This window comes from Erigeron canadensis, chromosome 1 (genome assembly GCF_010389155.1).
Source record: "Erigeron canadensis isolate Cc75 chromosome 1, C_canadensis_v1, whole genome shotgun sequence".
NCBI classification, from domain to species: Eukaryota; Viridiplantae; Streptophyta; class Magnoliopsida; order Asterales; family Asteraceae; genus Erigeron; species Erigeron canadensis.
In genome coordinates this window covers 19,163,436-19,179,815 of record NC_057761.1, presented here as the reverse complement: position 1 = coordinate 19,179,815, position 16,380 = coordinate 19,163,436, and the positions used below count along the sequence as shown (strand labels likewise).

The 16,380-nt window shown below is 35.6% G+C and overlaps 2 protein-coding genes across 2 annotated transcripts; both read right to left on the bottom strand.

Annotated features, from left to right (window-relative positions):
• Positions 1-4,426: 4,426 nt before the first annotated feature.
• Positions 4,427-6,437, bottom strand: LOC122586031 (replication protein A 70 kDa DNA-binding subunit B-like). The gene is made up of 9 exons (XM_043758149.1): positions 6,309-6,437; positions 6,086-6,208; positions 5,943-6,036; positions 5,687-5,789; positions 5,432-5,544; positions 5,261-5,345; positions 5,075-5,189; positions 4,753-4,922; positions 4,427-4,685 (listed from the first exon to the last, which is right to left on the bottom strand). The coding sequence occupies exons 1-9, from the start codon at positions 6,435-6,437 to the stop codon at positions 4,427-4,429; spliced, it is 1,191 nt and encodes a 396-aa protein (XP_043614084.1).
• Positions 6,438-6,817: 380 nt separating this feature from the next.
• Positions 6,818-10,071, bottom strand: LOC122586020. The gene is made up of 3 exons (XM_043758139.1): positions 9,654-10,071; positions 7,959-9,568; positions 6,818-7,849 (listed from the first exon to the last, which is right to left on the bottom strand). The coding sequence occupies exons 1-3, from the start codon at positions 10,069-10,071 to the stop codon at positions 6,818-6,820; spliced, it is 3,060 nt and encodes a 1,019-aa protein (XP_043614074.1).
• Positions 10,072-16,380: the final 6,309 nt, after the last annotated feature.

Below are 16,380 nucleotides of genomic sequence, written 5' to 3'. Positions count from 1 at the left end.
ACTCACTTTCAACCAATCACCTTATGTCACCTCATCTAGACCACTCACCCACCACTCATCCAAATTTGTTGGTATCCGACCACTCACTTCCTTTTTTAATTTTATTTAAAACATAAACATTAAACAATAATCAAATATAAAACATAGAATAAATCTTAAATAAACTTAAAAGTTCGATTACAAATTAAAACTTAAACATATGACATAAAAGTTTGATTACAAATAGAAACTAAAACATACGACATAAAAGTTTGATTACAAATAGAAACCTACAAAGTACACGGCCACCTGCGTTTTGCACATATTCTCGCGTCTGCGGGCGATGATGAAATCTCTGAATGCCGGGTCGGTGAGATGCTCATGTTGATCCATAACAAACTTCATGTCACAGTTAAACTCTTCCCCTTCTAAAAACATGAAATACTCGTCATCCTTTTTCTTTTAAACCTCAACTCGCTCGGTAGACTCACTTTCTCGGTTGTATTGTTCGATAGAGTATCACTGCGGCTTGATTCATCGCTAACCTTCTTTTTTCCCCTTGATTGCCGGGATGGAGCAGGATCTTCATTGAGACACGACAAAGGAACGTTGAATTCCATTTCCTCTCCCACGGATGGTGTTAAAGTAGCATTTGAGTTGAACGACTTTCTTTTCAAATTCGAGCTCGACGCCTCGTGCCTGCCTTTAATATACGGTTGCTCTTGGCACTTCGGGTTGTCTTTCACAAAGTTCCACGCAAGAATATGCATAAACTCTTCTTGTATTGTCTCTCAAAATCTGCATTCGCTTTGTCTCAGATATTAATCTCATTGCACCCACTCATCTTCATACGCGTCTACAATACAAATATATATACATCAAACGAAACATAATATATATATATATACACAACAAAATTCGAACAATTGGAACACAACTATATATATATATGTGTGTGTGTTTTTTTTGTATATATATATAATACAAAACACAACTTCAAATCAACTACTAAAATATATACATATACAAACAAAATTTGAAGCAGTGAACACAAAACAAAAATGAAGCAACATATTTATACATATCTATATACACATATCTATATACAAAACACATACGAAACAGAAAACAGAGAACTATATAGAACTATATATATATATACATATCTATAAACAAAACAGAGAACACATCTAATTCATAGCAATGAACACAAAACAGAAATGAAGCAACATATTTACATCTAATCTAATTAAAACATAAAACATGCCGCCGCTTGATGGTATCCATTGAATGCTTGAATTAACGGATTCATAGCCTTCTATTTCGAGTTGACTTGATCCTTGGTCCGTTCGGTACCCGGAACTAGACCATGATAGTGCTTAAGAATTCGCTTCCAAAATCCCCCTTTTGTTTGACGGTCATAGACAACCTTGTCAACCGACACTTTAATCCAACACTTCACAAGTGCTTCTTCCTCTTCTTGAGTCCAACTCTTCCTTTCCATCTTTTTTCGACATCCTGTAGTGGGGCGCACCTCAGCCACCTCTTCCAATTCTTCTTCATTTTCCTCCTCCTTTTGCCAATTGTTTTGTGTTTCAGGAACAACATCTAGTCCTTCAAACTCTTCTTTCTCATCCTCCAAGGCATGTGGGTCGCGTGGCATCCAAAACGAGTCGATATCGACATTCCCCATTTTGTATGTTTCGGGTGCAGTCGAGTAATACACATTTAGGGACTCGGGTGTCATGTGAGGACAATAAACTGATTGAGTTTCAGGCATTAAACTTTGTCGCCGAGAGGGTTGACTTTGAGGTGGTGTTTGTTGATGATAAATGGATTGGGATTGGGACTGATGTTGAACTCGACCGCGATACACATACCCATGGTGTAACACCCATCATTTAAAAACTTGGATTTTTAAAAACTTCGCCAAACAGCGTTTAAAATAAGCGGGAAGGATCACTTTTGAAATCTGCCACATCCGTAACGGATGGTACCTTTAAAATTGGTGTTACTAATAAGCATCATCAAAACAATAAAAGTAAATCCAAGTATGGCACCAACATAAATGCCCATTATTACAAGTCTTAAACATAATCAAAATAGCCGAAAACATAAGGCTATAAGGAAGTCTATGCATTAATTGTCTTTGCTAAGCTTCTTTATTCTTTCTACCCAAGTCTCATCAAGCTAACCTTCGCCTAGCTCAATCTTGAATATCCTGAAGGCACAACATTTTCAAAGAACAAGTGTTAGCTAATAAAATTAGCTAAGTAAGATAACATATATTTGAACACATTTTCCAAATAAATATATTAACAAAATCTGCGTTTTAAGTTAATATCACATACATACATAACAACATAACATACACTTTAAGTTCATTATGTCCTAAAATGTGCCTACACTTTCTTTCTTTATCTTTCTTTCTTTCTTTGCCAAGACGTAGGCTAAGTGACTTACGCCACTTACATATGGATGTGGGGTTGTGTGTAGGTGCTCATAGACCATACATGGAGTCCTCACACCCGACATGATGGGTAAACCATAAGGTGGTCTATTGACGACGTTAAGGAATGACAAAGTCAATCCAACTGAATAAACCGTTTATGCCTTGATGCAATGGTTGTTAGTTACTCCACCCGGAATACTCAAACGTAACTATGCCACGGGAGGTATCATGATTCCCATACCACGTGACCACGTGCGCACCAACTCCGAGGAGTTAGCACGGGTTAAGCTTAACACAAGACTTTACAAATTGCTCGAGACTTTAATCTTTATATTAGTTTAGGTTACACTTTCACCTAAGCTAATCAAATATTATCTTTTACTTTAGGGCCCTTAACATGCATGTGACATGGCAATCCTATCATGAGTCTAGTGACTAGGTGTTCAAGCCATGTATACAAACATATAGAATTATCACTTCATTTTTTCATGATCACATAACATAAACATTTCATCATTTCATAACATGTATACTTACCTCACACCTTTGCAACCTGCATAAGTATGTCATGCATCATAAATGGTAAGTATAATATCCCTTAGCAACCTCTCATAGTCACCCATAAACATAAAACGTGTATACGTATCCAATTTGCAAGGTTTAACTTATGAAAACGAGTTTTGTTGTACCATCAGGTGACAAAAGATGTTATCTTACCTCAATACAGCTTACCAACCAGTTATGAGTATCTTACAGTGCTTGCTAAGTGCTCCCGACTACCTAGAATGAGTACAAGATTGACATATAAGCTAAACGAAGTGTTTGGTGCAATCTCGGCAACAGGTGCGTCGCACCTCCCTAGTGGTGCGTCGCACCAATCAACTAAAAACTCAGATCGGATACAAGTGCATCGCACCAGCCCTTCGTGCGTCGCATATCGGGCTCCCCTCGAAAATCCAAAATCCCAATCTGGGCAGTGGTGTGTCGCACCACCCATTTGGTGCGTCACACCTGGGGTGCCGACCAGTAACTCAATTTTTAAACTTGCTCTAAACGATTCACATTCGATCTCAAACCCTTAGCCCGACCTAGGGACATAAAATTGACCTTTTTAATGATACTTTTGATGACTCAAATCAATCAATAGATCCTTTAATCATTGGCTAACATATAGAAATCGTTTGATCACCCGAAAACATGAAATCAACAATCAATCAACTATTTAACCCAACCCAAACCCTATGGACTGGATCAAAATCACTTGCATAACATATATGATTAGATTTCAAAGGGAACGAGATATGTCACCCGGGCGTTGCCCCAGGGATACATAGTGCGTATGGTACTTTCTTTATGGTAAGATAAACTTGTGAAGTATTATGTGTAAACACAACTGTAAGCATTTGAAGTTAGTAGCATGTTAGGGCAGGACACAGTTTAGATGGTTGCATCGTCAACTACCATTCATGTTATTGTCATGTACAAAACGATATATTCCTAATTGGTAGATTAGAGAAAGTACAAAAAGATACAACCATGCCTTAACCTAATAGTGCTAGTGGTCATTTAGACGTTCCAAAATATATAAAGTTACATCACAGATGTTAAGTTGGTCGTAGAAGACCCAAAAATAGCAAGCATGCATTACTCCGTTTGCGTTCTGTTGCTACAGCAATTACCATATCATTTTGTTGATCAACAAAAGCGATCCTTTAGAAACAATACAATAATGAGTTATAATTGTGCTAAGGTTTGTTTCATTGAGCAGGTATAGACCTTGAGTACTTTCTTTTTGATGTTTTGATTGTTTTGGAGGGGGTGAAATTTCTGGTAAGAAGTCACAAACGACGTCAGTGAGTGTTATGATGAAAGTAAGTTGGTGGTTGTTAAAAAAAAAGTACCTGATGTATCCATGCTGCCGTGTTCTGTCAAACGTTTTCGTTGCTTGGGTGCGGGGGTTGTTGGGTGATAGAGGGAAGATGTTTCAGTGGGTTGCTATTTCAGTGAGAGTGGTGCATTTGCTTCAAGTATGTTGTTAACGTGAACGGTACCATCTGTTTTAACTGTCAACTGTAACATATGACGTTGTCCATAAAGTTTTCTTATTTGTTGTGGTAGAACTTTTGGGTCAATGCAGTTTTCAGTTGTAACCAATTCATGGCACAAAATGCTAGTTAGTTGTTCTACCGCTCGATTGAAGAAGATTGCATCAGTTGAACCTGTTTCATCTGTGATGAGAGTGTTCAAGGCGTACCTGTATTTATATTTGGTTATTAGTTATTATAATGTAAATTCAAAGTATGATGGCTTTAGTAGCTTACAAGTTTGTTGGTTTGTCCATAGTGGCATGGGTACGGCAACGCCACAATATTTCACCTTGCCTATTCATTTCTTGATTTACACCATGTGAGCAATATTGACAGGCGGGATAATACCATGATCTATAGGCAAAGATATCTGTTATTGTGGCTTCACATGATAATGGAACACGCTGCGAAAACCATAATAACAAAGGTTATAGTAGTAGTATTAATCATTTTTGCTGTAGCTACAAATATAAAAGTATAAAGTATTACCAATTAACATGTTGTTGTATTGTATAATTGTATCTATGAGGTATAGTAAGAGGAATGCGTGGCTTACGTTGAACTTAGACTGGGCTTTTGTGGGTAAGTCGCGAATAACAATCTTTTGCGTTGATGCCAAGGGGACAATGTTTTGTGTCGGTCCTACTCGTGTATGCGCGATATTGGCAAATCTGTATATGATAAATTTGTTACCTTGAAATTCACAAAGTATAACGTCATGTTTGTAAAAGCATAAACAGACCTTTCTTTAAGGTGATCAAGATTAGGTATTGGTGGATTAACGAAAAACTTTGTGGCATCTGTCGATGTTAGTTGAACAATTTCCGCTGTGAAAAATTACAAAGATTTGTTAGCCCGTTGTTGTTTGAAGTTAAAAAAAAAATACAAAGTATGTTGAGGTTGAGAAATGTACGCTGGAATTCAGAGGCAAATACTGCTGTGACGGCAACGATTTGATGTAAGGCAATTGCTTTCTCCACTTTACGACCCTTATCTTCCCATAATGTCACTTCAGTTGTCCTGCTCCTGTTTAAAGTAAGAGGGGAGTTTCACGTTATAAGAAAGTTGTAGTTAATATCTGAGGGAAGTGTCATTGTTTATATCATTTGTTTTAGCTAAAGAGGATAGTAAAATTAGGAAATGGGTTTTTCAGTTGTGTTAATGTTACCTGTCATCCATAATCATTACTCGCCTTAAGTGAAGGGGGTCTCCTGTTTTTGTCGCTATGGTTGGTATCATATCAGTTATGGATTCTGCACGCCCAACATAATCTGCACCATAAACAAAATGTTTGATGAATTATCAAGTTCCATTTCAATGTGGGGAGTATCAATGAGAAGTGTAATATATATGGATTTTTAAGGAGAATTTGTTACTTTACATAATGATAGAAGTAAAAACTAATAACGTTTAAAAAAAGTTACCTAACAAAGCGCTTCCTTTAGTATCGTGATCTTTGAGTTTCTCGAAAGGGACAAAGTTAAAGTAGTAATCGGGTATTTTGTCATTAGTCACTAACTGGAATTGTGTGTCGATTGAGTCTTAGTAATACAGGATGGGGAACAACAGGCGCATACTTTCTGCCTTTTCTGGTGGTGTACTTTGTGATCCTGTAGCATTGGTTTAGGGTGACGACTTTATCTAGATGGGTTTCGTCAATCGAAAAAGCCTGTGCCTCAATTGCATATCCCTTTTATAACAAAAAGTGATTTTAGGAACGTATAATGATAGGATAAATAAGTAAACAAAACGTGTGAAGAAAAGAAGTTTAAGAGAAGGATAGGGCTTACAGTTATGTCAACAAAGAGATATGAGAATTGTTGGCTGTTGTTTCGCGAATGCCATTTGTTGACGACACGAACCTCAATCATTTCAGGGTAGTCGGGGTACTTTATATCCTTAAGTAACTTCAGCGCCATTTTAGGGGTTGCAAACTGTTGATAAATGTACCTTTAAAAAAAATGTATCAGCCTATATTGTTTCCGAGTGGTATGTAGTATTGCAATTGTGGAGAAGCTCAATAAGGAAAATAGTAATAATCAGTAAACGAAGGTTGTTTATTTTTTATTTTTTTAGTAGTTCATGCAAGATAACTATATTCTTATGGAAACGACTACATGTAAGTAAGACAACAAACATGATGTGTATTAAATAAAGTATAACTGATCGGATACTAATATGTACCTAAAACGGGCCGATTTCTTGTAAGAAGCCCGAGTAGACAATGTGTTTTTGTTTCTGTGTCATTGTTTTGTTCAATCGGTACAATGAGCACTTTTAATGCGTCAGGGGAGGTAGCTCATAAAAAGGCAACATATAGCTGATCGTGGCCAAAGACAGGTTGTGGTAAGTAAACTCCAATCTTGTTAAGAGATTGACCTTGGCTTTTGTTAATGGTCATTGCGTAACAAAGCTGTAATGGGAACTGTTTTCTTTTATGAGTGAAGGGGAGCTTCTTGTCAGTATATGTTAAAGAAATTCTGGGTATGTAAACACGATGTCCAATAGCTTTACCGGTTATTACTTGTGCTTCGATGACCCTTGGTAATAAGTGTGTAACGATTAATCTAGTACCATTGATGTTTCTTAAAAGAATAACAGGAGAATGAACTTTTAACTTAAGTCGGTGAGCGGGGAGACCACTAAACTCAAGCATATTTAAATATTCTGGTGGGTATAAAGCTTCAGTATCTGATTGACAGCCAACATGGGGAGTAATTGAATCAGTGCTAAGGTAGACTTTGCTATCTCCTGGAGCTTTGAGAAGTATCAAATCATTAATTTCATTAACAGTATCATTTTTGGGACAGACAATTGCCTTTTGAGAAAGAGTTTCTGGCCGAATGTTTTTGAGGTAATCGTCATCGTATATGAATTCAATAAGATCATGAATAGCGTTATTACTGAAAGGTATCCTAAATTTGGGTGGAACTTCAACAATCTTCGTATCGAATGAACTTGTAGCATCCAACCTCCCAATGTTACCATCGCCAATGTCAAGAAGCCACGTTGAGAAGGCAATAGTAGCGGCGAATGAATTTGGAGAGGAAAAGTGAGAAAGAAGGCGAATGTTTTCTGTTAACTTGTATACTTTGAAAGATGGCCATAGATATGAACGCGGTAGAAAAGAATCTAGGATGGTAGATTTAGAAGCGCCTGGAATTATAGGCAGCGTCTGACGAAAGTCTCCACCTAGAAGAACCGATTTCCCTCCAAATGGACAGTCTCGACAATTAAGAATGTCTCGAAGTGACCTATCAAGTGATTCAAAGCAACGACGATCACTCGTAGGTGCCTCATCCCAGATTATAAGAGAAGTTTTGGCTAACAACTGTGCTAGGTGGGTATTCTTAGTTATGACAAATTGAGGCGTCGGTTAAATTAATGGGTATCTTGAATCTTGAATGAGCAGTTTCACCCGCGGGTAACAACAAAGATACAATTCCAGAAGCAGCAACTGCTAAAACGATCTTGCCCTGAGAACGTAAGCCTGCAATGATAGTGTTCCACAAAAATGTTTTGCCTGTACCACCATGGCCGTAGACAAATATGAGAACTTGAGATTGTTGTGTGATTCCACCTATTACCTCGTTGTATATAAGCAATTGTTGAGGATGAAGTCTTTGTCTTTGCAGATTATGCTCCTTTGACAGTTGTTCTCTGTCATAATTTTTCTCCTCCATCAATAAACGGTTTCTTAAACATAAAAGAAAATCTGCTGGAGGCAACGGTAACCCGAAATCTGCTAATGATGCATTTGTGGCTCCTGAATTGAACAACAACTGAAGCTCGTATAGAACATATTGTTTCAGGTCATCTTCATTCACCAATTGGTATTTATGTTGAAGGTCGCCCATTTTAGTCCATTGATTTTCCCAGAACTCCATAGGATTTGATACGTCACAAAAAAGCAACATATGCGTAAACAAAAATCTTAATTCTGAAGGTGTAGCCCACGCAGCTGCTTCTGTAAAAGCGAAGTCCCACTCTTTATCGTCTCCAAGTAGTCCAAGTCTCTCACATGCAACACGATATGTAGGGCAAACCTCACCTGCTACTCTTTTTATGTCTGCAAATGAGGTACAGCCCGTTTGATGGGTAAGCAATAACCGCAAATAGAAAGTCTCTCCACAGTTTGGGTATATGTAAACCAATCTACCAATTGTTGCGTGTTCTAAGTTGTTAGTACGACATGTCCAACATTTAGAAGTGCCATCCCAACGAAATTCCTTTAGATAATCGACATAACGTAGATGTCTTCCTGAAGAATCAATGGCGTTATTCCGTAACCATTCAGTTAATGTCGTTCTTTTGGCAAACTGATTGTGTAACAACTTATGTAGAGGTTCATTGTCTTTGAAATAGATGTTTTGCATTTCCTCTTGATGAACTGCTAGTGTCTGCACAGCTGGGTGTCCAGCATGAATACTAAAATTTAATAGACGCCAAGCGGCTTCGTGAGGACAAATAAATCGTGTGTCTGTAAAATCAGAGATCTCATCGACGATACGGGTTGCATTTTGTTGTTCAGATATTGACGGATCGATAGGCTTAGATATTCTAAAGCGTACACGATCAGCGCCCTTTGATATGTACTTGAATAGGTATTTTATCAGCATGTTCCATCCACAGTATTCGACATTAATGTGTGCACGAAAACGTAGCAGTAACATTTTATTGTATGGTACTACAAAAGAGTTATCTAATGGAATGCCATTTTTGATGACAAATCTGCCGGAAGATGGTCTTTTGTAATGTACGTAGCCATTTTTATCGAAAAATGTTGTATGATGATAAGGTTTTGGAAATTTCTTGGAGCAGGTGCTTTCAAACGTACAGGAAGCTTCTGGTCTTAGTATTCCGCATGGACCATGCATCATTATATTAGTCACAATTTTGTACAGGAGAGGGTTATCTGCAGGGTCAGGGATTTCTGCACTAATGTAAGCGTCTACGTCTTCAGCGTTTCTTACCTTGTCACTTTCTGCTACCCACAACAGCAAATGACAATGAGGCAGCCCTCTTTTTTGAAACTCAACTGTATAAAGATCTAGGAAGAAAGACACGTATAACGGTGATAAGGAATATTATATATGGCTTATGGTAAGAAAATTTAATTCAGTATAGAGAGCCACCTGCGACAACGCTGCCAAAAGTATCATAGCATATAGAACCCTCAACCGGAGTATCATAGCATATTTTATTGTATGAGTTGTACAATTGAATAGAGAAATAAGGGACATTATCCGCATGACACAAATCTCTGGCTGAACGGAAAAGTTTGACCAATTCATTGTGAGTATCTAATATATGAATCAATGAAGCTACTATGTCTTGGTCGACGCCTATATGATGTGGGTCCGAAAAGAAACGAAGTCTGTTACGCAACTCGTTGTCGGTGTCGTAGATGTACATTTGTAGGAACCGTGGTTTTTCGTTATCAGGCGGACACATTGTCCCAAGCCAATGATGTATTTGGCCTTCGATTCTAAAAACATATGGACCGGATCCATCGTTAATAGAATCGTTTATAGTTGCACCAAACGATGTCATTGAAAATATGGAGTTATATAAACGAATGATGTCAAGAAACGCAGAATTTTCGAAAAGACTTTTAATTTCCGGAGGGGGGTCAGTGGGAAAGAGAAGACGAACTCTACCAGCTTTACAACATTGATTATATTTGATGGACGTACGTGTAGATGAGCTAATGTTACGTTCGTCATACCAAAAAAGTGCATGACAATATTGACAAACACAAGTACAATCACCATTGTCAATGTACGTTCTTGTGATAGACGATGGGATGGAAGAAGACGATGAATTGGAATAGGACGTGGTACCCGTTGATACCGGATAGATGTCAACACGTGTACGTTTCTTTGACTTACTCATTTAATTATACCGGGAAAAACTTAAAACTAAGATAGATTTAACAAATGCACTTAACAGCAAAGTAAATTAAAAAGAAAATTATGTTAAATGAAGGTTTAGTAGGTGTTAAGTAAGATTAAACTACATACATCAGCTATAGAAGAAACAGTAGTGCAATTAAGATATCAAATAAAAGAAAAGATCATACCTGGGCTAAAATAGAAGCGTGTATGGATAACTGCCGGGGAAAAAAAAAGAGGTTGATATGAATTTCAAGCACGAATCAGCTTATATGTATTTTAATAATAATAATAATAATAATAATAATAATAATAATAATAATAATAATAATAATAATAATAATAATAAAATACTTGGGTCCATTAAAAGTGCAAGGAAAGTGCTGCTTTAAATGAAGTAGTTGTTTGAAAGTGAAATCAAGTTACGCCGAACGCTAAGCACATAAAAATTGAACTTTGGATACATTAAAAAAAACAACATTGAGCGTTTGTTCTTCAAAAAGTTGGGGTAATAATTGTTGGTGTAGTTTAAAGTTGAACTTTATATAAATTAGATCTTTGCTATCAGTTTAATTGATAATGAAGAATTTGGTGAAAAAAAGAGAAAAGCATTCTGTTACCTGTATACCGTCGTCTATTGGCAATCGAAGATTTGGAAAGGGTGAGTAATGAGTGGATAAGAAGATGTAAAGTTGCAAAGGATAAAGAAAACCAAATGTAAGATTTTAGTTTCCAATACGTGTTTTGTTGTGGGTGGTGTTGTACAATATATGAATATTAAATTGTGTAAAGATAAGTGTAGAATCACTTAGAAGATTGTAGATGGATATGTCCAAATGAAAGAAAAGGTTGGACTTTTGGAAAACTGGTATAGTCCCAACAGAAGAAAAACCGGATACTGTAGTCTGCACGAATTTCGATGGTTTCTTTTTAATATATATATTATAATTTACCTATATTACCTGTAGATGACTTAGGGGATTCAAGATCTTAACAAAACTTAATCAATACGGCACGAAACAATGAAATTTTGGAGGGAACTTTGCTTTGGAGGGGGAGGGGATCAGCTGGGGTTTCTCACGCCTAAGAGCACAGAGTTTATGACAATTAGGGCAGCCTAATTGCCTTCTAACCTCTGGCCATCAACCCTTTAAATTACACTTAGGATCCCTCAACTTATAAACTTGACTTTCTTAGCTTAAACTTCTATCGGGAGTCTTAACATTCTAACAAGCACTTAATTACTTAACTTTACTTCAATTACTTTCATTAATCATCATATTAATCATATCATAATAAACATAACGGACCTAACGTTAACTAACGGAGAGTCAAATAGTCAAACATAAAATGTTTGAGATGTTACACACGGCCACCACGAATCGATCTCATAGCACGCTTGTTTTAGTCTTGGATCCATATGCTAGGTGTATGTGAAAGAAATAGAGGGAAAAAGCTGAATTTTGTGGGTTGAAAAAAAGAAGGAGAAGAAAAATATATATAAAAGAAGATAGGGGGAAAAAAAATCAAAAACAAGTCCAACAACTAGCCAACGGCTAGTAACCTTGACCGTTACATGCCTCGAATTTGTAGCCTTTGTGTCACACCCCGACTAAGGCGAAAAACTTGGTATGTGACGCATAGTACACGCGTCATGGATATTACATAGGAAGACTAAATGAATCCACAAATATAGAAAGTCTTGTTATAGATTATGTCACACCCGACCAAATCCTTTTGGCGAGTTATGACTAAAGCGGAATCATAACACAAAGTGTACAGAGAACGACCACTAAATGTGTCGTTTTTATTTATTAAACATAATATTATTGTCTTTAAAACATAACTTCTACAATAATATTAACTTCAAATTACATAGGAGCTTATTTTTGTTAACTAGTGCCAGACTCTTGAACGATCCATACGAGTTTCCTACTCTATGAAAATCCAACATACTAGTTACCTGAGAAATACATGCTAAAATGTTAACATAAAGTTGGGGAGTCATAGGTTTATCATATCAACATAGTTTATGGATCAAAAGGTTTTCATATATATATAGTTACCCTAATACCGAAGCTTAACGATGATATAGTTACCCCATGCGTAGTACCTTCATCCTCAAGTACTATGGATCAAATAATTGTACACCCGTTTGATCATGTCGATCAAGTTAACGCTACTAATTCGGGTGGGGGTGTCAAACCCAATAGATCTATTCACAACTACTCGCGCTTAAGTCCATAACTAACGGTATTGAAATAGGAGATTCGATAGGATGAGAAACAACTCAGGTAATATATAGTATCAAAATACTTGTGTCCAATCTTAAAACAAATAAAAAAAATGCATGTAATCTCACCCAAAATGAAATATTTAAAATGGGCTATGAACTCACCTTAGGACGACGATAACGCGGTAATGATATCCGAGTGTCCTAAATAAATTATGAGATTTTTATTAATTAAAAATCGTTAGGAAAATAAATATTTTTAAGCCTCAAGCCATAATGTTTAACACCTTAGTTACTAATATGAAGTCCGTTTTTAATTGAGGAAAAGTTATCTCAATTTGTGTGTATATCAATGTACAATTTGTGCTCGTTATAACATTATGTAGAATTTGTTACAACACGACTTGAATCCATGTTTTCAGTATAGTGGAAACAGCAAATTCTGATTATCAATCCTTCACTATAAGTTTAGACATGATTGATGCATCTTTTATATATAATTATATATCTATGTACATAACTTTTATATGTGTCAACCTTAATTACTCAAGGAAGCTTCTAATTTACTTATGTTTCTACTCATATTTATGTTTTCATCAGTAAGCATCTAGTCCAATATTTGTGGTTTTTAAGTATTCAAAATCTGCAAATTTTCATGTACACATATGGACTCTAATATGCTAGTTTCTAAAGTCATCACAGGTATACTCTGTTCTTATTTCCAATACTCATTTTGGTTTTATAATTTTCGACATTAATAAACTACAGCAACATTGTTAAGGAGCAAAAGGCTGATGCTTGATTATATATGTTTAGATTAGAGAAGGTCTTGGCTTGCTTATATGACTAACCTAAGATCATGTGAAGCATACTCACAAAGTTAATGTCAATTAGCATTTCTTGTTTATAGTCTGTTGTCCCTAAAGTTCATTCATGGTGTAGACGGGCAATATCGCGGTATGAGTTTTTAGAACCATTACATCGATACGGGTCATAAGACTTACAGTTATGGGAGCCAAGAAGCATGGAAAAGAATTCTAGGACAAAATGAACTCCGGGATCATGATAACCAAAAACGTACTACGGATGAACAAAGGAAACAAGTTCGATTTTATTGGCATAAAGAAAAATAGAACAGGATGTAAAGGACTAAGAACATGTGTGTACTTACAGTACTAGCGAGTTTCGAAATCTACAATCAAGCGATCAAAGATTCTAGCTCATTGTGTTAGTGATTATATAATATTTTGGGTTGTGTTTTTCTAGTTCTAGATTATGATAGACAGAATTTTAAAGGGAGGTTTTTGAGTACTTAAAATGACATCAAGTAGTTTGTCTTTTGGGTGTATGAAATTGGAGATTGAAGGGGCTATTTATAAAAGAAAAGTTGGAGTCTTTGGGCTGGAATTGTTCAATCGATCAGAGTAGAAGCATTGTCACTTTCATATGTCTTCTAATCATTAATTGGTGTAATAACAAATGTTCTTTCAGTCCAAATTCCTTTACATTTCCACCAATTCACTAATTAACAAGGTAATAGCATTTCTAATTCCTTATGATCGACTTAATCAATTAATTTACTATCATTAACCTTACTTTCCTTTCTATATTATCTTACATCTCTTAATTCTCATATGATTCAATCAACCATTTCATTTCTTAATTAGTTTTCCTTACGCACTCCACATCACCCTATAAATTCTACATCCTCAATTATCTTATAGTAACGAATCTTAAAACTTCTATACCAACTTCATTATAGTTCAAAAATGACACTGTTCAACCTACCATTATCATCTGACCTATATTTCACTATCATTTACTCATAAATTATCAACATTAAATTTTCAATTTATCTCTTAGGTATCAACTTATAATTATCATTATCGAGCACTATAATTGATTTATCTCCCATAAAACCATACTAATGAGAATATTGACTTCGAGAATATAAATGAATCGAATACACTATGACTCCAATCATAAAATTTATACTCAGATATAGTAAACATATAAACATATTGAATCGACTCCCTGCTTTCCAGTAAACGTACCTATGAATTTCTTTAACCATAATCACGTATTCTTTAAACTGAATCATTTCCTTAATGGGACTTATTCCGCATTTAAATATAAACCATGCTCAATACAATTTGCTCATCGTCTATATCATTTAAACAAATCAAATTATAAAATTACCAAACTATGTATAGCCCTTAGTCAAGAGACTAGAAAATAGATTTTAATTTATTGCTTGTTACATCCATAATTTTCCTTTTGGCACTCAGTCTTTTGATAATATCCATGCTAGCTCAGATAACCATACACCCTTCGCATAATTATGACAATATTTGTTCTATACTTCTGCACCATCATCAAGTAAACATTATTTCCATAAGCAATACTTCAAAACACTTCACACTACAACTCAATTCTTTTCATTCAAACCATTTATATACTATTAATTATTTGCTAAATTATTAGTCAATCATTAATCTAACGATATCCACCGTATCCATACCATACTCTTCTCTTTCATTCCATCTAATCATTCAATAATTCAAAAATCAAATTCTTTTTTTAAGGTCAATTCAACTTACTCTCATACTATTTAATAACACGATTTATATCACCGAATTCACATCAACAATGGCGGAATCAAGGTGTTTGGTTAGTGTGTGTGTTCTTGGTGTTTGTGTGTGTATTGAGAGAGAATTAGAGGTGAAATGGTATTAAGTATGTGAAAAATGAATCAAGGATGTGTGTAGCGTTATGATTCCTAAGGTGATGAGGGGTATTTATAAGCTAATCTAAACAATTATGCTAATTATCACGATTAGCCCCTCAACCTTAGTAATCATAAGCCTATGACTTAACAACAAGTAAGTCCTATAACTTAAATTATAATTTATCACTATTTTGGATTTCTAACATTCTCCCCCTTAGTGATATATTGTAAGAAATGAAGTACGTGTTATTTTGTCTTGTAGGAATGAATTTGATGAGCCCGATGGTGAAGACAATTGGTGTGTTGAAACAAGTCTTCAAAGCTTTCTCATTGTCTTTGGAGAACTTGATTCAGTCTTGGTCTTGGACTTCTTGAAGTTATGTCATTTATTGATTCTCAATGTTCTTTTTGAACAGAGAATGATGAGTGTGTGTGTCTTGAATCTTAGAGGATTGTTGAATCATGAATCAGAGTTGTCTTTTGAAAAGTGGAAGGTATAAACTTTTCTTGTATTCTTCAATCTTCGATTCTTGAATGAAATTCAGCTTCTTGATTCTACAAGGAGAACAATGAAGTTGAACAAGTCTTTATGCTTTCTTGAATTTTGATGTCTTGGAATGAATTTTTCAGAAATATGTACTCTCCCCTTTGATGTATGCATTGGAGCTTCTTGGTAAAATATTGTATGACTTGAGGATCTTGAATGACATATGTTGATGAAGACTCTTCTGAAGCTTTACTTCTTTGACTTGAATCTTCAATCTTTTGACTTTTGAAGTTTTGATCTTAGTCACATCATTTTGAGCACTTTGGAGAGTATACATTTGAATGAGATTTTGAAAAGTCTCTTATGAAAATAATCATGCTCCCCCTCAATTCATGAGTAATCACAGTCTTTGATTGGAGCTTCTCTGATCTCTTGTTAAATCTTGAATGTATATCTTTTCATCTTCGATCTCATTCTTATTTCTGAACTCAATTCGGATTTTCTTTTTCAAGTCAAGATC